General features: G+C 35.2%; 1 protein-coding gene across 2 annotated transcripts in view; it reads right to left on the reverse strand.

The window, feature by feature from the left end:
- Positions 1-25049, reverse strand: part of LOC135084243 (uncharacterized) — a 739141-nt gene that overhangs the window by 34913 nt on the left and 679179 nt on the right. Inside the window, exon 1 of one of the 2 annotated variants that reach the window (XM_063979011.1) lies at positions 12771-13180. The exons of the other annotated variant lie outside the window; for it this stretch is intronic. Within the exon in view, the coding sequence (XP_063835081.1) occupies positions 12771-12813 (43 nt within the window). The 5' untranslated portion in view covers positions 12814-13180. Of the gene's footprint in view, positions 1-12770; positions 13181-25049 lie in introns of those variants that run through there. 2 annotated transcript variants of the gene reach the window in all.

The following is a 25049-nucleotide window of genomic DNA, read 5'->3' on the forward strand; positions in this document are numbered from 1 at the left end:
GTTATTTAGACGTGGTTTGTAATAAAATAACTAACATTATAACTTAGCAACCTGAATTTCCTCTTGAATCACTCTTATTTATCGCTAAAAACCTGTATTAAATAAAATGACTGACTTTTCATTGCATAATTCAAAAGATCTAAGCGAACAGACAGCGGGAGCACTTTTTTATACTATGTATAGTCTTATCAAAAGTTTTAAGAGTTTTAACTTACGAAGTATTTATCTCAGGGTTTTCCGGCTTAAAATCTTTACTCTTTACGTGTTTTAACACACTTCCTTTACAACAAAACCTCCAGTTAACAGAACATAGAAACCATATGCCAACTGGCACATGATTTGTTTTGACAGCTCACAGCATCCACCGTTTTGGGAAGAACGTTTTGTTCTGGGAAGAACTTTTTGTGTTCAAACTGGCATAAACAAGCGATGTTTTATGTGGATTTTACACGTAAAACTGTGGCAACATTGCCCAACAACTGGGTAACCATTATGGGTTACTGGTACAATTAATTTATGACGTAAACATTTATCTACACTGATTTTGATGTGCTTTGTTTCGTTTAACTCCCTATTAAATATTAGATACATGTTTGCATGAATAATGCACGAATTTTCTAGATAGAGAATCCCTACGTCACTCTCAGTTAGGTTACAGTATTACAACTGTTACCTAAAACACCTTCAAATCACATTAAACAAAGCATATGAGCCAACTAGCGGCCGACCACGACTTCGTACGCGTGGATCCCGTTTTACCCCCTTAGGAGTGGAGTTTCGTAAAATCCTTTCTTAGCGGATGACTACGTCATAACATCTACCTGCATGCCAAATTTCAGCCCGATCCGTCCAGTGGTTTGGGCTGTGCGTTGATAGACCACTATGTCAGTCAGTCACCTTTGAGTTATATAATATTTAGATAAATTACATGAGGTATTAGTTTTTCGAGTACAACTATCGCAAAAGTCGCAAACCTTGTAGCACGTTTGGTCCTTTCTCAACTCGCAATGGACTAAATTAGTTGTTGATACTTTAACTGCTTAGTTAGTAATATCCCAATTTAGCACAGCCTTTCAAGTAACATACTTAATTATACCGCTGTAAATAACCTATTTACGGTCTTATTCGTGTAAAAATACATAGAAAAAACATAAAAGAAAGGAAAGAATGGTGACTAGCATATGACACGCCTTTGATGTATGGGGCAAGGAACACCGAATTGTTTTCCCGTGTATGAAGGAGGAACGTGGAAAACATTATTTTTCTTTTGTGTTTCTTTGCTTGCGTAGCGTTATTGGGCCATTTTTTACCTATTGTTTGTTCGATAAATATTTTTTGTAGCCATGTTTTGTACAGTCCCAAAGGACAGTCCGGATTCGACAACGGTGAGGGCCAGACATTGCCTCAGTATTGTTTATTTGATTACTTTAGTTACATATTACATTTTCCAAACCTATGAGAATGTAAGTAATAATTGAAGTCTCTGAGAAAGTTTCGTCCAAATCTGTCTATGCAATTAATGTCCACGAATAACATTCTTGTTGTTCAAAATTGTACCTCATATTTAAATAGAATACACTTCAAGTTAATTGTAAACTATGGTTAAATATAATAATTAATTTACAGCGGAATAGATACGAATTGAACCAATGAAGTGAAAACTCGTTCAGCGGTGAAACTCCAAAATGCCTGAGCAAACACATTTTCATTACATAAATCCGTGCTGATTATACAAATATTATGTATTTAACACACTTGTTAGTGAGAACTGTTGCGAGTATCCCTGAGGCATACACTTTACTGAATTAAGAGCAACTTTAGTTAGGAAACTGGTATTTAACAGCGTAAAACACGTATGTAGTTCCACTACCCGATAACAGATGGCGCTAGCAGTCGCGCCGCGGCATATTATCTCAAAAATAAAACAGCTTGTATTTTACAAACATGATTTCGTCAGAATATTGACTGAGCAATAATGTGAAACCCTTTATACTGAAAATTGTTTGCTGAACTATCAGCAATGTTGATAGTCAAAAACAAAAATATTTGCCAACAATTCGCTCGAGAGCGAAGGATATTATTATTGTTCAATTATGTACATAGTTCTATGTACTCAATGATTTTATTAGATTCAAATTCGATGGGTTCTTTCGGAGAATTAATAAACAAAGTGAAACGATCAAATCAAATTTACTTGGAAATCGACTAAAAGCAATGCGAAGTAATTGAAAATAATATTCTCTATTAATATGCGTTTGATATACGGCCAATTTAAATTTGAAAAGCAATATCTTGTTTATGTTACGTATTAAGTCAAATTGATACTGTATTTAAGATAACTATTATATTTAAAATGCGCATTAATTTGTATATTATAATATTTTCATGTACCAATCACTTACAAACAATATATATATAAGAAAAGTAATTATAAAGCAAATCAGCTTTCCCATCAGGCGTACAATCGCAATAAATCTCCAGTCTATAGTTGTAGTAGTGGTACATTACAGCGAGATTAAACGTAGGCAGCTGTGTTCCTGAAGCGGCCCCAAGATAGCGGATGAAATAAAAAGCCTAGGTACCATCGGCAAATAAATTAAGTAATAACGTTGGGAATTTCTTCTACTAGAAATCTTGAAGTGAGTGAGCACAGACTAAATAGAGCATTTCTATGTAATATAACGTTCTTTGCGAATAGTACAACATAGGTCAATGTCATGACGTTTGGTTCGTGACAGGGTGTGACATAATCGGTAGGTAATAGTGCGGCTCATTGTTCTGTTACAAATAAATGCTCTAAGGCTGGGTTGCACCATCTTACTTTAACTTTGACAAACGTCAAAAATCTGTCAAACTCCATACAAAAAGCTTATCGTCATAGTTACCGTCAAAGTTAGATAGTGCAACTCAGCCTAATTTAGTACTCAACTTTAATTGTCGTACATGAGATGAGACACCATAAATAGATCAACAGAAAACCGTATTTATTTTGGAGGCAGTCTTTAGTCTTTACCGACTATTTAGAAACTTTTCCAGCAATGCAGGATCCTGCAAAGCTGGACTGTCGTGTGAACATACAAGTGTGTGTTTGAAATTGAAATTCCAAATTCGGACGGATCGGTTTTCTGCGGGACATTACAAACGGGATATTCGTGTGACTGTGAACGTTAATATTAAAACACGTAAGCCGGATCCTGCAAAAAAAACGGGATGTCACCTCGGGAAAAACACTAACAGTTATTGCGACGACCTAAGACAGACAGTGTTGTCCTTGTCGTGATGTCACTTCGTTACTTGTTCATACATTTAATGCTAAATCCATCAACGACTGTTGTTGCCGGGCATCTCAGCCTTAATTACCGATATCATCTAAATGTAGTTTCGGTCATGATTAACCCAGATCCTAATTATAATTTCGTCCATAAACGAGGAATTTCCCATATCCGAGATTAATATCGGCTTCAATAACAAACATTTGAGCCACCCGTGAATTTATTACGGAAGACAATGGCGATTGGTGAAGTGATGTTGCTATCTGAGGTTTCAAACAGATTTAAATCATTTTTTTTATATGTGAGTATTATAATAAGAAATAATTTTATCGTACCTACCCTAGTTATTATTATTAGTAGTTGATGACCATTGTATACATTATTATATCTGACAGCGGATTTCGTTATGATATGTCCATTGTCCATAAGCCAGGTTTAATTAGTCCATTTATCAGTCGATATATTGTAAGATATAGTATGTTGAAGATCATAATCATAGAATCATCGGATTTGGATCTTAATTGCCACCAATTGGTCACCATGAAATGTAGAGTTTGCAATTTCACACTCGAAAAGGAAATTAAGCTTAGAAATAAAGACGACTAACTATAGTACGGACCTTTCTAACTCTATGTATGTATTTCAATACAACCACCTATGATCGCCCACTGAGATTGTGAGATTACTTCAACATTTGCTTTAGAAAACACACTCAATTTCTTCTTAGGGCGCTTTCCAATGGTAAAAAATAAAAATGACTCCGTGGGAAAGAGTCCTTAGGTAGTTTTTTAAATCTCTTATTTAAACAATAATTGCCAAAGTCTATTTCCACACGTAATAGCACCCCGGGATATCAGTATCTATCGTTTAATCCACTACGTTTAACCGCAAACCCATCTCTTTGATGCCATGAACAAATACTCATAGTTATGGATGCGTACACAACTATACTATAATAAATTTATTGGATTTTAAGCCGTTTGATATAGTTTAGTGACATTCATCATGATGAATTAAAAATAGACATATTTGGATTACATGGGATAACATAATATTTAAAAATAATTAAGGAAGAAATATACGAACATCAGACCTCTCAACCTCTCTGACTAGCATGGGGAGTGTTGGAAAAATCCTCTTTTTTTGTCTAGAATTGGAAAAGGCCGTGTCCCTGTGAAACTAAATAAATGACATAATGATGATAAAGGTGTGAATACTAAATCATTTGTAAAGATAGACAGAATTATTAACAAACTAGAATATTAATAAGCAGAACACGTGAATATCACTTTGAATTCGTTGTGTGGAATTCATACTCCCCGACCAGCTGGTTTCGTAGTCAAGAAAACTAACCACTACCCAGCTGTCGACCTTATTTTGACAGAATTCTTATTAGAGTTTGTAAAAAAATTATTGAATTTAAAGATGTGACTAAAACTTTCACTCGTATAAATAGAGGAATCACCTCAAAAATTTGTCTTTTCAACATCAAAACGCAAAGGCATCGGCCCATGTACAGCTTTTTGGATCAACAAAAGGATTAAAACTGCTTTTTCTGTAAGTCGTGATTCTATCATAAGGATCGTTTCCCCTTTTATTTGTGTCTTTTTTATTTTTTCAGATTCTTTTGCCGACGGTACCGAAGTCGTGCGCTTCGGTCACGTCTCCTTAATTCGGTTTGATACAGTTTGCGACTTTCTAAAAAATAACCTCAAAATAGCCCGACTGATTGGAAATATCGGGTCAGAGGGTGCGGTAAAAATACACCTTTTTGAGTTGTGACACTTTTGATTGTTAATCCCTGTAACTTAGTTTAGATAAATATGAAGTAACTGCTGACTTAATTCCGCGGATTCATTTGTTTCTTTAATTTACATAATGCACAGCCTAACCTACATAATCCATTTGAAACAATGTTCGTTTGTTTCAGCCAAATGACGTCCTGCTGGACAAAGGCCTCCCCCAACGGCTTTCCATAACGACCGGTGACATAATGAAACCTACTACATAATTATTGAGATAAAAATAAGACTATAAAAAAGAAGTTGTTTCAATGTGTGTTTCATCTGGGAATATAACCCAGGATCGAAACAAAAACAAATTTCTTAAAACTAGACCATCGAGAATAATAACTCGATTTTGCTTTACCCTATCTACACTAATATTATAAAGAGGAAAACTTTGTTTGTTTGTTTGGTTGTAATGAATAGGCTCAAAAACTACTGGACCGTTTTTAAAAATTCTTTCACCATTCGAAAGCTACTTTATCCACGAGTAACATAGGCTAAATTTTATTTTGGAAAGAAATAGGGTTCAGGGGTCCACGCGCGCGAAGCCGCGGGCGGAAAGCTAGTAAACTATAAAATTAACACCATCTCATCTGCATTTCACTAAGATCATAACAACAGATTTACTGTATTTGTTAATTAGCTGAAGAAATATTTACAGAACAAGGAAAGTGGAATCAACATTAACATTTACTGAGGAGTATGCCTTGAATATTTTTGGTTCATTATAAAGCAAATTTCACCAAAGCTTTACTGAAACCGTCTTAAGTAATGTAACAATAATAAATAACAGATTATGAGATTTAATTTGAAACTCCGTCTTTATTCACAGATATAATTTTTCGTTAAAATGGCGGGCATTTTCGCAATCTTATAACAGTCATTTATTAATTTAATTAATGGACGCCTCAGTTGATTGATTAAGAATGAATTAATTAAAAAGATGATTAATCTGATTGGGCTTGAATAGTTTTATGCGATTCATTAATATTTTATTCAGAACTTAAACGGTTTCTTAGTAATTACGAGTATAACTTATGAAATAGTTTTCAAATGCCCTTGATGAATCCGCTACTCACCACTAGAGGGCGTTAGTAGCCTGAACCTTACTTAAGCTTTTACGGTAAAAGGGTGTAAGTAGGTACATAATTCTGTTAATAATTTATGGTTTATAGACACCCCTTACTCATAAAAGTTACACGCGCGTTGAAAACTAGTTTTAGTGACATTTCATATGAATATGATACTTTGAAGTACTGTTCAACTTGTGTGGAAATAATTAACATAGTTTTGACAATTATCGTGTAACACTCACAATAGGATTTCAGTGTTTTGCCATCTTGAATTGTGTTAAAAATATCTAAACTTATTATTAAACAGGTTATGTGGACATCAACAAGCAGTAAAAAATCACCTGCTTCAAAGATACGATCTTAAATCGTAACTCAATACCTTGAAGTGAGTCGCTGCAAAAACATAAATTACGACTTTCAAAGCAATAAAATCAGTTATCAGATCTTCAGATCTTGATATAAATAAAAACCACAATAATGACTAATTGATTAGTTAGACGAGAGCATAGTTGGAAATAACATTAATTAGCTTGCTAGGAAAATTATGTTGTGCCAGTCAATGTATGTGTGGGCTTACTAGGGCTGTCAATTGTCGTTAAATCTATTTTTCAATTATATTAGGGGCTAAAAAGAATCTGGTTTAAAACTTTAGAGGCTAAACACACTTTTCTCACACGATTTTCTTAACTTAGATATTCACTATATCAAGTTATAGATAACCTATATTTTAATCATAAAGAACATAATTAAATGAAATTACGTTGAAAACAGAAAAAATATTTCTATTAGTTATAGTAGGTATCTTCATTTTATTGTGCGTGTCGACCCTTTTTATATTTTACTTATCTTTACGAATAAAGCATTTAGCAATTAAAATTTATAAGTAAGTTATTAACCTTATTACACGACCAAAATGTATAAAGATTACATATTTTGATTTCTTAGTATCTTTTTAAATCGTCTACAATATTATATTAACCTTTAACCGACGACGTGCGGTCTCACAGACCGCTCCGGTTTTTGAAATTTCTAGATTGCAATGTTCTTCTTACTCCCGTGTCCCGAGCGTCTCAGTACCTTCGAGTTTAGTTGCCCAAACGCCATTACAGGTAGTGGATACTTCGACGAGGGCAGTTTTAATAAGATAATTCGATTTAAAGTTCAACAGCGGTCTGTGGGACCGCACGTCGCAGACTACGTGACATTTTTGTACCATACTGAAAATTGCGTTTTTGTTTTAGACGACTCATTTTTCGTAAAAATGATGGATCCTGGGTCACCACAACCTAGGAAAAGACAATTCCTAATGATATATTGATATTTGAACATAATATTATGTAAAAGATGGTAGTCTGTAAAAAAATACCGCGAAACGGGTGGCAAAGCAAACAGTGACATATATTCTAGGCTCTGACATACCAAATCAGCCTGATGTCATTGCACCAGCTGCAAAAAAGACGTACATTTTAGTCCACCTAAATTGAAAACGAAATTATCTTACAGGTGTTACCTATGCATACCGAAAATGTTTGGCATGCGGTAAAAAAAAAATGTCCTGATTGTGCCTAAAGTTTACCCTACGTCAAATTTTTTTTATGCATGTAATGTACGTGTCATTTATTTTTATTTTATTCATTATGTTCAGTATATTTAGGAAGGAGTATAGTTTTTCTCGATTTGATTAAAATTTACAAGTTATATAGGTATTATTGAGCTCTAGTGTAATTTCAATGAAATTAAGGGTCAAAAAAGTTTTAGCCATATTTAAATAAAAAATATACATTGATTCCTCGCAAATTATACATATGTTTATTTGTAATACTATAATGTTCTCAAAAAATATGAAACCAATACACTTTTATGCAAAAAATGATTACTTTTTGAGTAAACAGTATAGCGGTCCCACAGACCGCACGTCGCAGACGGCGTGACAAAAATATCACGTCGTCGGTTAAAGGTTAATAAATTTTATTAATCCTACCAAACTACTTATGCCTTTCAAACTAATAACAGGGTATTGTTTATCAAAACTAGTCCAATAAAAGTTACGCCCACCGTTCCCGCGTTTCCCCAAATTCCCGTAGTTGAAGCAGTTAATCCTGGACGTGATTTGACGATCCCACTTCGAGGATTAGACTTGTACAACTCGCTACATTGGTGTCTGCTGTCTGACATAGGAACACTAATCTTACGTCAAGACGATGCGATAGTTGACATACGACGTTTGGTGTTAGGTAAGATACGACGGTTTAACCTGTCGAAAAACGTCGTAATAATAACATGCTGGATTTACTGCTTTAACTTCTTTAAAATAAAAGAGTCGCTTCTGCTGTCTGTGAGCTTAGATCTTCACTACATATTATAAAACAAAGTCGCTTCGCTGTCTGTCTGTCCCTATATGCTAAAATCTTTAAAACTACGCCACGGATTTTGATGCGATTTTTTAATAGATAGAGTAATTCAAGAGGAATGCGAAAAGAGCGAAGCTGGGGCGGGTCGCTAGTATAATACAAAAACATAATTTTATTATACTCCGTATCGTAATAAAAAGTTTTGTTATACTCCGTATCGTAATAAAAAGTTTTGTTAAGCTGTAGATAATCTGCGTGATAATGTCAATTAATGTTTTCTTTAACTTTTTCTGATCCATCTTTTAATAGATTTAGAAATTTTATCGGACGATAATAATATCTCCATTTTGAGAGCTTGTTAATTTAAAACGCGAGAGAAAGAGTATAATAGGAAATATTAATGCAAAAATTAAACTGGAGATTTTCGCGATAGATCTAAATTATAATTTTATAGTACTAACAATCAACGATTTGCATAATTAAAAATACTTAAAACTAATCGATATGAACATGGATTATACTAACACCCTTTAGATTAAACTACTTACGGAAATATTAATTTTTAATAATCACACAAAGAAAGTTGATTAAAAACAGATTTTAAAGCATTTAGGCAGCAATCCGGCAGATGTTTTGAACTAGCCTAATTTATAACGCACCCTATGTGTGCGACGTGATAGATGGATGATACACGCAAGTTCTGTGGTTTTGTTTATAATTAGTTTTTAATAATCGCTCACCCTAAGTCTGGATTTTGACTCATCAATCAAAGCTCGTTTACTTCAGTAAATACTTGATTACACTTTCTTATAGTGAGGAATAAACATTTACATATTTTATAATTTTTAGTCTCATGTACGCAACTCAAAATATAATTCTACTATTCTACACAATAAGCGTAATAAACTAATTTTATAAAGTTTCAGTCTACATTAAAACCTTATAATATGCCACTATTTTTTTTAATCATAATTCTACGTCAATAATCTAATCGTTCAATAAATACCACGTGTTCTGGCTTCTATTTGTCAACGATAAAGTAGGTATCAATATCAAAAAGGGTCCATACTTTAACCGATTCAGAGTCCCCAACCGCTTTTACAAAAACAAACAATAATTTTTGGTTTCAAACAAAAAATAAGTTATAATGCAAATTATTGCATTTTGGGGTTTCCTAATAACTAAACAACGAATAATAGTAATACTTTTGTAAATTATATTTATGTTTTGTTTAGTCCAACAGTGGACGTCATTTGGCTAAAACGAACAAACGCTTTTTTGTTTATTATAATGTTTAATAAGACCGCCTAGTTGTACCTTGTGTGTTCCTTTTCTTTCAGTTCTGTTCTTTGGTGTACAATAAAGAGTATTTATTATTATTTGTATATATAAACATTCTCTTCTTCTCTTCAATAAATTATACTTATCACTGGCAACCCTACCAGATGCACGGCCGTATTAAATCGAACTACGTACTAATTGACGGCGCGCCAGTCACATTTAACTAGATAGATAGATAGATAGATAGATAGATAAATGGTTTATTTGCAAAACACATTGACACACAAGAAGCAAAACGTAAGATTAATAAACACAGGAGTAGCAGGAAAGATATAGTACATTACAAAGAGAAAGAAAGAAAATCCTGCGCGCTAAGGTATAAGTGTGCCGCAGCGATGCAAAAAAGCAGAGAGCTCAGTGTAGACACTGCTCTGAAATGAGCAGACTAGAATAACTAGATTTAGGATAAATACCACTTGCAACACGATCGCCACCGCTCGTGTTCGTTTGTAACGAGGTATATAAATAACCCAAAACCCATGAGTTTCTTAAACTACGTATAGGATAAGTTATTTTTGAAGACCAACCTCCGTATTTTCTGTTGTTCCGATTACAGAAACAAAAATGTCAGATATTTTTAGGAAATATTCAAGAGAAAGGTGAAATGAAAGAGCACCTTTTTGGAAAGTGACTTTATAATTGATTTAAAAAATCTTGATACAAAACTGAAATGGGTTAAAATTAATTTTGCTTCAGGCGATGAATAAAATCCATTAAGTCTTTAATGATACACGAATTTCCGTTATAACAGATATTATATTTTTGCATGCAGTTTAGCAAAAAGATGTCACCAACTTGTAAATATTTTTTTATTGCTGCTAAAACAAAATTTCAATCGGATTCATTCACGACAAATAACAACTAGTACTCGTCAATCAAATTAACTAACTTTCTATAAACTAATCCCTTTACTTTTTAGAAGTCTACGAGTCGATAATGAATTATTTCATCTAATTCGGCCATCAATCTGTCTAGTACACAGCAATAAAACGAAGTGTTAAAACATTTACGACTTTAGTTCGTCTACTCGCCGAGAGATGGCGCTAGGCGTTCGCGGAGATGCAACGTCGCTTCTGACCGCAGGCCAAGATTTGATAGCGTAAATAAATAACTGTGAATTGTCTAATTTTATATTCAGTGAATGTTTTAGAGTATCTTTGATTTATGCAGTATTAAATATGCGATCAACCGTCTATTTTCGTCCGTCCAACAAGAATAACATCAATGAGGAATACGAAAAATCAGACAACGCTTCATCTAAACCTGAGGCTTTTGTATTATTATTCCGTGAGATTCCTTTATTAATGGTAATCGTTTTTATGAGCCTCACACCTTTTTTCTCATAATTGAATTACACACGAGACTCGCAGCTCAACGTGTAATTTATACTTAATTGATTCGATATCGTAAATTAGTTTTGTTTGGTTCCAAGCTAATGGCCCTTCGAGCCGGATTTTTGCTATTAGCTAGACCAGGGAGAACACATATTTTTGTTATCTGAAGTATGAAGATATACTTCGTATGCTGTAAAGTTACTCTACAATGTTCCCCGGTTAGTTTATGATACGAAGTGCAGTAGGTTTGGACTTCTTCGCGAAGGTAAAGTTTAATTTGATTTTTCTAGTTCAGAAACAGGTAATAGAGTAAACTGATGCACCGTTCTTGTGAAGTGGAAGATATTGAAGTTCTTAAAGTGATTCAGAGCATTTCATCGGAGACTGTCAATTAGATGAATTTGTTTTTCAACTTGGACGTTAACGGGACTTTTAATAGAAGTTCTCGTTTTTGCAACTTCTTTTAATATAATTCCAATCCCAAACCTTTTCAGTAAGTTTTGCTCTATGTCATTCACATTTAAATGAAGTCTTCCAAGGAATACAACTTACGAGTATGTAACAACAGGAGCAGTAGTTTTCCAAGAAGTCAGTTCGCTTAGAGCTAGAAATCTAGTTTTAATGAAATTTACGTTTCTGACTGGCACTATGTTAAAAGTATATATCCCCCTTGCGATTCGGTCTGCCGTATATTATAGCTCGCACGTCCTCGGGTGGATTTAGGGAGGATAAAAATTTTCAGCGCATTTTTCACTCCTTAAAAGGTTAATGCACGTGAAAATGAGATTTCTGTTTCTGACGTTACGAATATCTAATGCATTTCTAATTATAGACTAGTTTTTGTTTTTCTCTACATCTATAAGATCTGTAGATGTCTTTTTGTAATGCTCTCTGCAATATATTAATTCGGGTCAAACGAAAAAGAGTCGTCAATCAAAGCGTAGGTACTTCTTTATTTTCAAATGCCGTTAATTTCTTATCTTTTGTGTTATTAATTGCATTCAACTTTCACTCTTCAAAATGCTCATGTCTTGTGGCACATTTGTATATTTCTAACGGTAGTTTAAATGTGCCGATTAATTCGAATTTCATGGCGAGGGCTACTTTTTTACTGCCCCCATATTATAGGGGTGGCAGAGGAATTAGCTTTTTTACGTCCCACTGATCGGTGACAGTTTTTTCAATGTCATTTTTTACTAGATGACTAATTGTAGAGTCCAAATTATACGTTGAATATCTCTTTTTAAACGTTTTCTAACGATTCCGACTGAAGACGAGCGTGAGTTATTTCGCTTTGCTATCATAATCCCAATCTCGTTTTGAATTAAAAATGCTTTCAAATTAGTTTTTCTATTAAATTTTAATGACTTCGCCTCTAAGCATCGCGTTAGTAGGTGGTTATGAACATTCATAAATTTAATTATCCTCATCTCCAATCAAGATTTATTGACTAATAATTTAGCGTTCCCATTTCTTGCATCACTCACCAATTTATCGGTGCACTAAGACCTGTAACTGTAATTACTCAGAACACAAATGAGGCCCGGGCCGGTCCAATAAATCTTACGATAACGTGTAATTATAGTGTGTAAACTATTACAACGGTACTCACCTAAAACTACCAATATGAAACACAAACTAATGTACAAGATCATCAGGAATCTTTGGTAACTAATAAACTAATATTATCACGAACGGCAATCATCTACTTGATTGTCGATTTTTTATATCACAGTACACATCACTAGCTACAAGATTTCGGTCGCACTGGGATCCCATCGGTACATCACTACATTACGAGCACAATATATTTTTTTGGTGAGGCCGATTGCATTTCCAACTTTTTTTCTCCAAAGTTTCGGTCATCGTTCGGCGAGTGTTGGTGGGCACGCGTCACTTGTCATCACTTTTACACTGTCAAATTTCGCGGTGCGAATCGATTTGTAACACTTTAAATTGTTTAACAGTTATTTTGACGATAGTTTCGGGGGAGCGTCGAGCGTGCGTCTGTCTTCGCACGCGGCCGGGGGGCAACTGGCGTGAAGTTGCTTGGGATTGGTGAATGGTGAAGAATGCGCGGCGCACGTTGCCAGTCCGCGCGCGCTTGCCGTATTACACTACCTATTCGCGGAGGCCTATCCCACTTAGCCGGCGTACACTCCGCGTGGGTTACACAACTCCGCCGGTTATTAGAACCAGATAGGTTGTGCATTGTTGGCGTCGTCACCCCAAGTCTTGGTCGTTCCGTTTCCATAGGTAGGAATCTCCACACGCTCGGAACTCGATCTTGCGTCCCTTTCGTTTCGGTTTTAGAATAAAAAAACAGGTAAACTCGCCTGGTGTTCGATGGCCAGAGTTTACAATCTTAAGTTACTATTATGCCGAGAGTTCGGCGTTGCATGCCATTTATGCACTTACCGAAATGCGAGACAAGTTTTCATTAGTTCAATGGACTTTATTCCGAAGAACTTTCGATAAAGAAACAATTTATGTTTTAATTAATTAACAAGAATTGTTAAAATCGAAAAGTAATTACATATTGGATTAATTTGGTATGCAGTTAGAAATTGAATCTTAGATGAAAACTAAGGCAACTTTTTTCGCAAAGCGACTTGAAGGTGTTGCGCAATATGGAATAAAATTTAGAATGTAGAGTCCATCATTTCTCAAGTTAAAGATATGAAAATGCATTATTGATGCACTTAAGTAGTAATTGACTACAAGAAGAATGTGTGACATATCAAAATAGATTCGAACGAAGTCTAGGATAAAAGCTTCTTTCTTGTAAGTATGTAGGTAGTTAAGATTTTTTGTTTTTAAATCACCAACCCGTTTGGCCAGCGTGGGAAGTGTAGGCGAAATCCTCCATTTGGCTCAGATGAATGAGGGCTATCGTTTTTATACTTAACAGTTGGCACCCCTGGCGATTGACAGGACCTTACTCTACAGTGGCGCCATCTTGATGAGTGCAAATGCGATAGTCCTCCTACCACTTTAGCGCTCACCAGTTGGTGCCACTGTCTTCGCTACTAGCAAGTGACAGGACCTTACTCTACAGTGGCGCTAACTGGTGAGCGCTAAAACGATAGCCCTCATTGAGAGGGTCGTGCTACTGCTATGGAGACTAAAATGACCTGAGGTGGAATTGTGTAAAGCAATCGTAATCATTTGACAGTTCATAACGTACTTAGGTACGATTATTCTGTCAGACGCTTTGTTTAACTGACTTTATCGTACGTTATGAACTGTCAAATGATAACAATTGCTTTATAGTACACAATTCCACCTCTGATGATGGTTTTTTATGCAGAACAAGGCAGGTATTTGACCGCAATCGCAACTGATGTTAAGTGGGATGCAGTCTAGGATGTTACATTATCTGCCCTGTAAGTGCTTATAGTATTCGTGTGGTGGTGACAATGATTAAAAGCACATAATGAATCCATCATTGAACCAATCCTGAATATTGTTGATAAAAAAATGTTTAATCCGTTAAAATCCGAACGCCCATGAAATATAATTTTCCACAAAATTGGGAACATCACAAATTATCGTAATTTCAGGGACTTTCAAGTTATTAGTAGTTTGATGGCAATATTGGTAATATGGTTAATAAGAGAGAATATACAGGGTGTCATTGAAGTCGTTGGCATCCTGTTAAATTAAGACTACTCATAGTACATTCCCTGAATATGAGACAAATCCAATGAGTTTGCCCTGTCTGTCAAATCTGCCCCCACTGGGAATCGAACCCGGGACCTCTGCGTCTGAAGCAGGTGGTCTTACCACTAAGTTACAGAGGCGGTTATTTATTTGCATTAGTGTGCTCTTAAAAAGAGTTCAAAACGATTGTACAGTTAACAGCACTTCAGATTATAAATTTTTGTTGCAGAATAACATCTACTACAACGAAATATGTGCTGTCATCTGTACAAGTTTTAATTTTTGAAATTATAACTCATTGGATTTGTCTCATATTCAGGGAATGTACTATGAACCATGAGTAGAGTCTTAGTTTAAAAGGATGCCAACGATTTAAAAGTCACCCTGTAGTTATCAATATGGTTCGGTGAACTGCTGTCAAGGTTGTCAAGTAATTAGTTATATTAATAATAAATGTAGTTCACAAAATGTTAATTAAAATTGGAAGGCGAATTTGTACGACTTTCCTTTCATGATTCTTAGGGTTTCATTCAATAATGTACAAGACCTACATAAAACAGTTAGGTAGGTACGCCTGAAAGTAATTACATCATTTAATCGTATATCAAATGTTTCTTTGTAAATACATACCTTAGTATTCAAAGAAATAAATGAGTTTGATTTTGATGACAGTTAAATGCAGTGTAACTTAATTATGAGACTGATTCATTAGAAAGAAACAAATTATTAATTACATTCTTTCCTACAATAGGATTTACTCGTATGTAAACGTATATTATTAAATTTTAATACACGCAATGAAAATGTAGCAGGTAAGTCAAAAAAATTTTACTAATTAATTCATCCCTAATTTTACAACGTAACATTCACGAGAATGTTAATTCTCAAATTAGTTTAAAACGAAATTAGTACGACTATATTCAACCTCAAGAATTTTATCGCCATCTGAACAATGTTTAAGAAAGTTTCTTTCAAAAAGTCCCAAAATAAAATAGTTAATTATCGGAGTCACGATCTCTAAAACAGGTAAAGTATAATTAAGATTACCCCAAAAACAGAAGTATCGAATACTTATCTGTGGTAAAAACCGCCCCCTACGTCGAAAAAAGGCATGAGATGAAAGAAAGCATAGAAGCAATATTATGGATCTGCTTATTCATGTCTGTTACAAAACTTTTTTTTTTTTTAAATTTAGCGGGTTCTGGAACGCTAATCCTTTGGGCTGCTACAGCGATTTTAGTTCGTTTACGGATCTCTTCATTTCTGATTCGATCTCGTGAAGAAACACCGAGCATAGCCCTCTCAAGAGCACGCTGTGCAACTTTGAGCTTCTTTATAAGGCCTATAGTGAGAGGCCACGTTTCGGAACCATATGTCTTCACTGGTAACACACTGATTGTAGACTTTGGTCTTTAGGCACTGAGGTATTTTGGACAAAAAGATGTGTTTACCAGCCCAGTTGGATTTGACGATTGATCTTTTTCTCGAAATTGGACCTACCTAGGTGAATCGTTTGTCCAAGGTAGACAAAGGTAGACTTTTCAACAATCTAGAGAGTAGAGCTCCCAACTAAAAAGATATTGAGACATGTAGAGGCTCCTTAAGAGCAAAATATTTGACGATTTGTAAGTACTATTTAAATAGTCTATGCAAATAAAGAAAATTTGAACTGTAAGTTCAAAGTCTAAGTCAAATTTTCAAGCCGGTTTCGTTTTGTCCATGTGCATCCAGTGCTATGTTTCTATGCTTTATTCGGGTTTGTATATCGTAGAACTATCGGGTCTCAAAACTGGCAGGTATTTAGAAAAAGGTTGGTCGGCCATTAGAATGCGTGGCTCAAAATAGATAACGTTATGCCGTTGTCCAATCCCACAAACTGTCGGTTGAAACGTACCCGGTTGGGTTTGTGAATCTGTGCAAAAAAGAAAACAAAAGTGAAAGAGGTACAGTTGACCTGTACTTTTTTGTTGTGAAGTAGCACGTATTACAACTACATAAGATCTAGCTAAGCTAAGCTGTAGTCTGTGCCTACGTAATAGATTTTTGACGCGCCGATCGTCAAATTCAAATTCAAATTTTTTATTGCTCCAATGTTGGTATATAAAAGTTCTTACATATAGACATAGACGTCGTCTTAAGACTTCCAAGTTCAAACTGAATTTAAAATAATATTATCTAAATTGGCGATGGAGACTAATGGCCAGTATTTTTTCTGAAGTACAATGATACTGTTTTTTAGCTACCATTAAGATAAAATGTGTATTGTTCAACACAAAGTCATCCACTTTTCGGCAATCTCAAATGTTATTGAAACCTGTTGACTTTGAGTACTTTTGCAATGGGGATTATCCCTCAACGAGTATCAATGTGAAGTTACAAATGTGTAATCTTATGTGTTTGTTATAGGTAGGTGCTATTTTTCAACAAAACAATATAGCCTGATGTGCTGTCAACTGTAAAAACCTATTCACTTAAAAAGGCCCAAGGCATAGCGTAACCCTATTTCTCTATAATAATGATAAACGTTATCAAAATTCGGTTTTTTGCTTAAGTTATCCAGAAAGCCGTTATCTGGTTAGTATAAACATAAGCCCTCCGATAACCAACGTCCGCATCACCATAAAACATTCGAATTTCGATTCAATATCCTGCTGTGTGCCTACCATGAGTTTACGTTAGGTGTGCTCGCTAGCGACTGCGTAAAAAAATGACATTTAAATGTATGACATATTGTGCAGCGCCCCTAGTGGCTACTTTCAAGAAATAAAATCTTCATAGAATTTTTTGACGTATTCGCTAGCGAGCTCACATAACGTAAACTCATGGTAGGCACACTGATTCGATTCAATGTGTTATTGTATCGGCTGACACGTTGACGTGGGCGTTCGATATTCAAATTTGAACGCATTCGAATTTCGGAAATATGTTTCTTTTTATTTATTTCGTTTTAATTTAATGGCTTTGCAATGACTCTTACAACTTGCCAGTATCAAGCAAAACTGATTTTCCGATATAACCGTCTATCGTTTCAGCATACAAACTTTTTTATTTAATTGTCCGGTAATTAGAGAAAAGAATTAATGAATCATGTTGCATACCAACTTATGCAGCTTAGGTAAAAATAAAATAATACTTACGTGCATTTTATAAATCATACATCGTAAAAAACGTCAAGAAAAATCTGTACCGACCATAAACTGCAGTGTTTATTATGAATTAATTTTATTACGCACTCGATTACGTTTTCATGAGCAGCAAAAAACCGACAACGAATTATAGCATGATATGATCTGTATCTGACGTCGTTAAACATGTTCGGGATATGTTTACTAATATTGAACCTTATTGAGAAAGCCAGAGGGTTCAATTCACAGAAACATTCGCCTGTCAACGATGGCTGTAGGCAGTTTAAAACTTAACAGAATTCTTTAAATGGCCCAATTACAAAATAAATATTGCGGACATTCGGAATTACAATCAATTTATTCATAATTTATTGTATGAAAATATTTTTATTGCTTTTGTTAAGACTCGGCGCTAAAACTTTCCGTGTAGAAAACTACATGAAGTATTTAAGTTAAAACTAAAATAGGTACGAGTAGTTACACATAAAGCAAGCATTTTTTGAAGCCTAATACTTACGTAGGTATTAATCAGACTTCAATATTTTAATATGATTAGGTAAATGTGAAAACACGTGTCGAAGTGAAAACCTCGTCGGTCGGTTAAGAACAAACCGAATGTTAATCTTGTCTAGAACTAGATATTGAAGCTAGCTTTCCGCCTGAGCTGCGGCTTGACCCCCGTGAAAGTTTGTCTGTCAAAAACCGGGATAAAAACTATCCTATGTCCATTCCCGGGACTCGAACTATCTCTATCGGTTCAGTGGTTTAGGCGTGAAAGCGACACAGACGGACAGAGTTACTTTCGCATTTATAATATTAGTAGGGACATAGATAAATTTCCGAAAACCATTAGCTTGCAAATATCTCCCTAAAGCGTGTAAAGTATGCAAATGAGTCTCATACACATCAATAATTAACAGAATTATTAATAATAATGATCCACAGATCGTGTCGCGGGAGATTCAGGTTTTTATTTTTAATCAAAACGCGCCAACCAAACTGAAAAAAAGCAGGTAGGAAGACCCTAACGGATTCCTTGCCCTTGGCTTGTCAAGCGAATATGAGCTTTATTAATTGTCATTCCATAGTAAAAAGATGGAAGCAGTGGGTGCATTTGGTTCACTCTTAGAATGACATTCTTATTCATTGCAATAGTAGAGCCTGTCTCATAATAAATTACTTAGTAACACAACTAACGCCCATATTCACAAATATTACTATGAGGTCTCACAGTGCGCGTGGACGCACAATGACACACGAACTAATCACAGAGCTCTATTCAACGCTGTGCGTTCGATTTGCTGGCTTCACTCTAGCAAGCAAAGTTCGTGAATTTTATTTTTATTTTTTTAGAATATTAACGGGCGTTAGAATCACATTCGAATTCATTGCAATGGTAGAGCCTGTCTTATAATAAATTGCTTAGTAACTTACTTTTCTCGGAATCCATAAAAGAACAATAGATGAATTGCTGCAATGCAGTGATAAAACGCTTAATGGTGTGATGTCATGCATGAGTCAATTTTTTAAGTACTTAACATCGTTGTTTAACGATGATTGCGAGCTGTCCTTAATAACTATTATTGTACCTACGATTTTGCCGAATAGTAATCAATGATGAATATTACCTACAATAGGCAATCTATAGGCACAGTCCAGACAATTCGTTGTAAAGTATTGCAAAGTCAAAAAGATATACCTATTCAAATGAAGAAGCGCTACACACTGAATATTTTTTGCCATTATTAAGGTAAAAGGGTTTTTTACATGAACATAGCGCTACACCGCAGTAAAACGTATAACGTATTTATGTAGCCACTTAATAAATAGTCTACTGACATCATTTTCTACTATGTCTCTACCGCACAGTTGAACCATCTAAAGAACAAGACAAAAAGGACTTCTCTCCCCAGTAATACAGATGGATATCGCACAGCAGCAGTTTAGGCTAGACCCGTTAATTGAAATCTATGGTGTAATAACTTTTGAGTGCATAAAATCGTTTGGTCACGGTGTTGCCAGTAATGTCATATTTCGCAGTTTCACGGACTTGGGCGTGAGGGTTTTTTTTGGTAGGTTCAACTCTATTTGGGAGGCGAACCTTCAATTTGGAAGCGAAAGTGTCTGAAAGATTAATTGATAGACGCCTCTATGGTTTAGTGGTTAGAGAGACGGACTTTCGCAATCCGTGGGTGTTGGGTTCTATTCCCAGATAAGGCAAAAATACATTATTTAGGTATTTTGTGTTCTTTACGAGATCGAATCAGAAATGAGGAGATCCGTAAACGAACTAAAGCCGCTGACACAGCCTGACGGATTAGCAAGCTGAAGTGGCAATGGGCAGGGCACATAGTAGAACTGACGGCCGAAGGTGCAGCAAGGTTCTGGAGTGGTGGACTGACGACATCATAAAGGTAGCAGGAAGGCGCTGGACGCAGGTCTCTACCAACCGGGCAACATGGAAAGCATTGGGGGAGGCCTATGTTCAGCAGTGGACGTCCTATGGCTGAGATGATGATGATAATGAGGTATTTTGTCAAGTATAGTAGTAGGACAGAAGGTTTGACCGAAAATAAATTAACAAATGTTCAAAGCTTTCCCTAAGGAACGCCACAAAGCACGATCTTCGCTTTTTTCATACAGATACTTCCAGCTATCTTCTTAAGGTCATTGATCCATCGAGTTTTATCTATACTACGTTTGCCGATACGTGATCTCCATTCCAGAACCACTCTGCGACAGATATTGTCAGCCCACGAGCTTGTTATTAAAAGAGTTTTATTTTTTACTAGCTTACCGCCTGCAGCTTTGTCCACACAACCTTTCTTAATTTACCAGAGGCAAGGGAAGATTTGGCTTACACTCCCTACGCTGGCCAGACGGTTTGCGTTGAAGAAAACGAAAGTTCAGATATTTTGGCCTTTATTCGCCTCATCCACGGGAAGAGTGGGTACTATTCTATTCTACTCCTCTCAAAACACTAGTCCAATAAATATGTAAATAGCACGAGAGACTAAATGCCCGTTTTCACCATAAATCACTAATTTTTAACCCCTTTGAAAACAAAATTCCTGTTAATGTTACCGTATGGGTTACTTAAAAAATAGGGTTTGATGGTGAAAACGGGCATTAAATCTGCAAAACCGTAGCGGTAAAAAGTAAGTCAAATACAAAAATCATAGCAAGATCCAACTGTTAACTCGGGAATGGTTTAATAAAGTTGGTTCCATGATTAACGGTGCGGGATATTTTTAAACAACATTACATTAGAATCTACGGAATATTATAAAGAGGAAAGATTTGATTGTTTATTGAATAAGTTTCGAAATTACTGGACCGATTTGAAAAATTCTTTCGCCATTACAATCCTACATTATCCATGATGAATATAGGCTGTACGAAGTTCGCCGGTTCAGCTAGTAAATAATATTTTTCTACCCATTTAGCATGATCCATACGATACTATAATGTCATGGAGAATTACATCGGATTCAGACAGCAGTTTTAAGCTCATTCCTGTTACCCCTCTAATTAAGCTAAAAAATAAACTACCAACAAATCCTGGTCCTGACACACAGGGTGGGTTTACTAAATAGTACAGCGGATCAACCAACCCACGTCCTTGAAGTTGCAGTCAAAATGTTTGAGCTGTTATCGCCTAGTAATTCGAGTCATAAGATCATCAGAAGAAGAAGCATAGAAATGCTATCGCAGCGATATCAAAAACTTCATCCACAGCTTCATCTGAAAGATGACCGTATTAACGCGAGCAAACCCGTGGGCAGGAGCTAGAATGAAATCACTATAACTCTTCAAATACTATGTTGTAGTCCCATGTCGTTTCGGCTGGTGGGACGTCAACGATTTCCGCCTCTGGGGACACTAAATTTTAATAATCTAAGAGCGATATTATACCACTTGTCTAGCCAACGCTTGTTTAAACAGGTTTCTTGACCTGTATATCGTATACCACATGCCATGATTTGACGCACGGCTACGTTTTTTGTCCATTGTCTCGTCTAATATTAGAGAGCTTGAATGACTATTTTTAGCGGGCTACAAACTGGAATACAATTGTAGTTTGTTGTTGTATCATTTACGACAGTGTTACATACTGATGGGATGTAAGAATAGCGATTTTTTTTAGTGTATTAAGAGCTCGTGCTTCCTTGCTGTATTCTTCTATACGTCAGAATGCTTTTAGAAATGTTGTGTGTCTGTTGTGATCTCCTTCAGATGTTGTCGTCGTATGGACGTGGTAAAGGATATTTGACAATGATGTCGGACGCCATGTTAGTGTTCATAGGAAACCGTAGCATTGCGAAATTGCCCTTATTCTTGTGATCATAATTCTTGTAAAAAGCTAAGTGTTTAGATTGCTTTATATCTACGTATAAAATGGTATTTTTTAATTATTGGTCTTAGCAAACATTTCTATTTTTTTTTTAAAGAAAGAAAGAAAAAATATTTATTTGGTACTAAATGATACACTTGCTTGTATAGTAGTAGGTGCGTCCAAAATAACCTCCCGTACGTTTCCAAACTTATATCAACCCTCGACAATCAAAACCCGGGACTCATTACTCGATTTCACACTTTGTGCGTAAAATTTTGACAGCTGCATGCAAATTTTGTATGGAATTAGCATTTTTTGGTACTAATGAAAGGTGCTACGGGATCGTACGTGCGTGGCGTTATATTTGAATAACTACCTTTAGGGGATACGGGACATGCTTTATTTGGTTTTTGAATTTCCCATTCATGCAAATGAGACGGTTGAACTTTGTGGTTTGTTTGTAGATTTTGATTGAGTATTATGCAAATACTCTATTTATTTTTCATGAAGATAAAGTAGAAATAGTGTAGCTAGAGCTTGGAAATGAGGGGCAGTGTGGTTAAATGTAAGTAGGTATGTTATGTTACAAATATACTCAAAAAGTACTAAGAAGCTCATTGTACTACATAATTTAGTACAATTTATTTATATTGAGCCTAAAATGGAGATTGAATCCTGCTTTTCTTTTTATTTATCATTTATACTGATTTTCATGTAAACGAAGTCGCAAGCACAGCAATACAAGAACTATTTAAAATGTTTTATTTTACCTTCTACGTAAAAAAGCGTAGTGAAATAAAAACTCTATGCTCTCTGTTTATGTTTATTTTTCTACAAATGCTTGTACAGTTGTGGCCAGTATAATCCAAAAAGAATGAATACGAGGTTGAAAAGGTAATGTAAGATTTTAAATTTGTGCAACACTGGCACGCAAGAAAACATAAGTGTATGTAGCTAAAAAATATAAAGTTTTTTTCTTTTATTGTGAGTTTAGGAGTAGCCAGTACGAAGCTTAAAACAATTTGAGTCTTTACCGATAAAAAAAAATATGATTTTACTATAACTATTAAAAAAATATGAGAAAAAAATGGTTAATAGAGACATTAAAATAAAGTATTTAATTAACTTATAACCTAAGTGGTAAATAAAAAGCCAATGTTATTAGGTTTTAGCGCCGAACCGTGACATTGGTGGAACGAATCGAAACAGTTTTTAATCTTTTAGGAATTATCAGACCGATTCTTTTATTTGACACTATTGTTGTAACAAAAAACTAAAGTAGGCCAATTGCAAATTACCTTTTTTGCTGTTAAATAGAATTATACAACAGTTTTTTTGTTATTTTGTATTATTATAATGCTTTTTCGTTAAACAGATGTAGCTGACACGAGTTTAGTTGCATAATAAGTATTTTAAGTTAGTTATTTAGTTTTAGCGTTTAGTTTAATTAACTGGTTTTGTAAAACTCGAGCTTGTGGTCAAGCTTGAACTCAAGGAATTTCTATATAAATGACATTCCATTAAAATATAATCGTACCCCGAACTGCGAAACTAAAATGGCGGCTGCCGAAAGTTCATTAAATTGATTTAGGTCAAAACCAACATTAGTTTTAAAACTAAATGCGCCCGTATTTTTCTCCAACACAAACTTTTAAATAGGCACTCATATTAAAAGGCGTATTAAGCTAAATACGTGTTCCAGTGCGATTTTAATGCACGATTTTTCTGGTTTAAGCCGCTATTAACCGCTCTGAACCGGTCCCGGGCGGATTGTAAAACAAAAACGGCGGGTTGTGGATAATTCCATCATTTAGGTCATATTAGTGGTGAGGAGAGAACGTCTTAAATCTGGCCCGTACATGCGTGCTGCGGTGTCCATTAATTTTTATTTCTTCCGGACTATTTCGAAATAGTCCCGTGTTGTATTGGGACCGCTTTTTTGGGATGTTGCGTTATTAAAATATTAATGCTCTTAATTTACATAATTTATTGCTGTTTAGATTGCTTTGGAAAGCTTATTGTTTATGAAAGCGATGTTGGAGCATTTGACGGTTATTCGTCGCTATTTAGATTATTGTTTTAAATACTTTAATGATATAATAATTGAGCATAATGTATGATGGTGATCTAGGCATATGATTGTAAATGTTTCTTTTAACTGTGACGGGTCTGGGTGTTTTCTATGTATAATATGTATGTATTTACAATAAAAAAGTATTTAAGTACGTTTATATCCGTTCTCTAGTAAGTACCCATAGTACAAGCTTTGCTTAGTTTGGGACTAGCGGCGCAGTGTAAAATGTAAATGAAACTTTTTCATTAGTTTAAAAAGCAGACCACATTTTTCGTAAGGTTGAATTTTTTAATATGAGTTTACTGTTATTACATATTAGTAACTTAAACAGATAAAGTTTTTTTTTTTTTTCAAAATAAAAGTTATGCAATGAAAAGAGGTAATTGATTTGGGTATACAATTGCTTTGAATAAATAAATTAAAAACAGTTTAACCATGGTCACCCTGCAGCGGTCTGCAGAACACACCTGCAATTTGCAGTCAGTTTAAACGCACGCGATCCGCCCGCGGTCCGACTGTGCAAGGGAGGCCATTTTGAATGTCATAGGTATGAGAAAAATGTAATGGACTAACGCCCGTATTAACAATATATGTCTCACAGTGCGCGTGGACGCACAGGGTGACACACGAACCAATCACAGTGCTCTATTCAACGCTGTGCACTCGATTTGCTGCGTCAAGCATCTTTTGTGA

The sequence above is a fragment of the Ostrinia nubilalis genome, chromosome 25 (genome assembly GCF_963855985.1).
Source record: "Ostrinia nubilalis chromosome 25, ilOstNubi1.1, whole genome shotgun sequence".
In the NCBI taxonomy this organism is placed as follows: domain Eukaryota; kingdom Metazoa; phylum Arthropoda; class Insecta; order Lepidoptera; family Crambidae; genus Ostrinia; species Ostrinia nubilalis.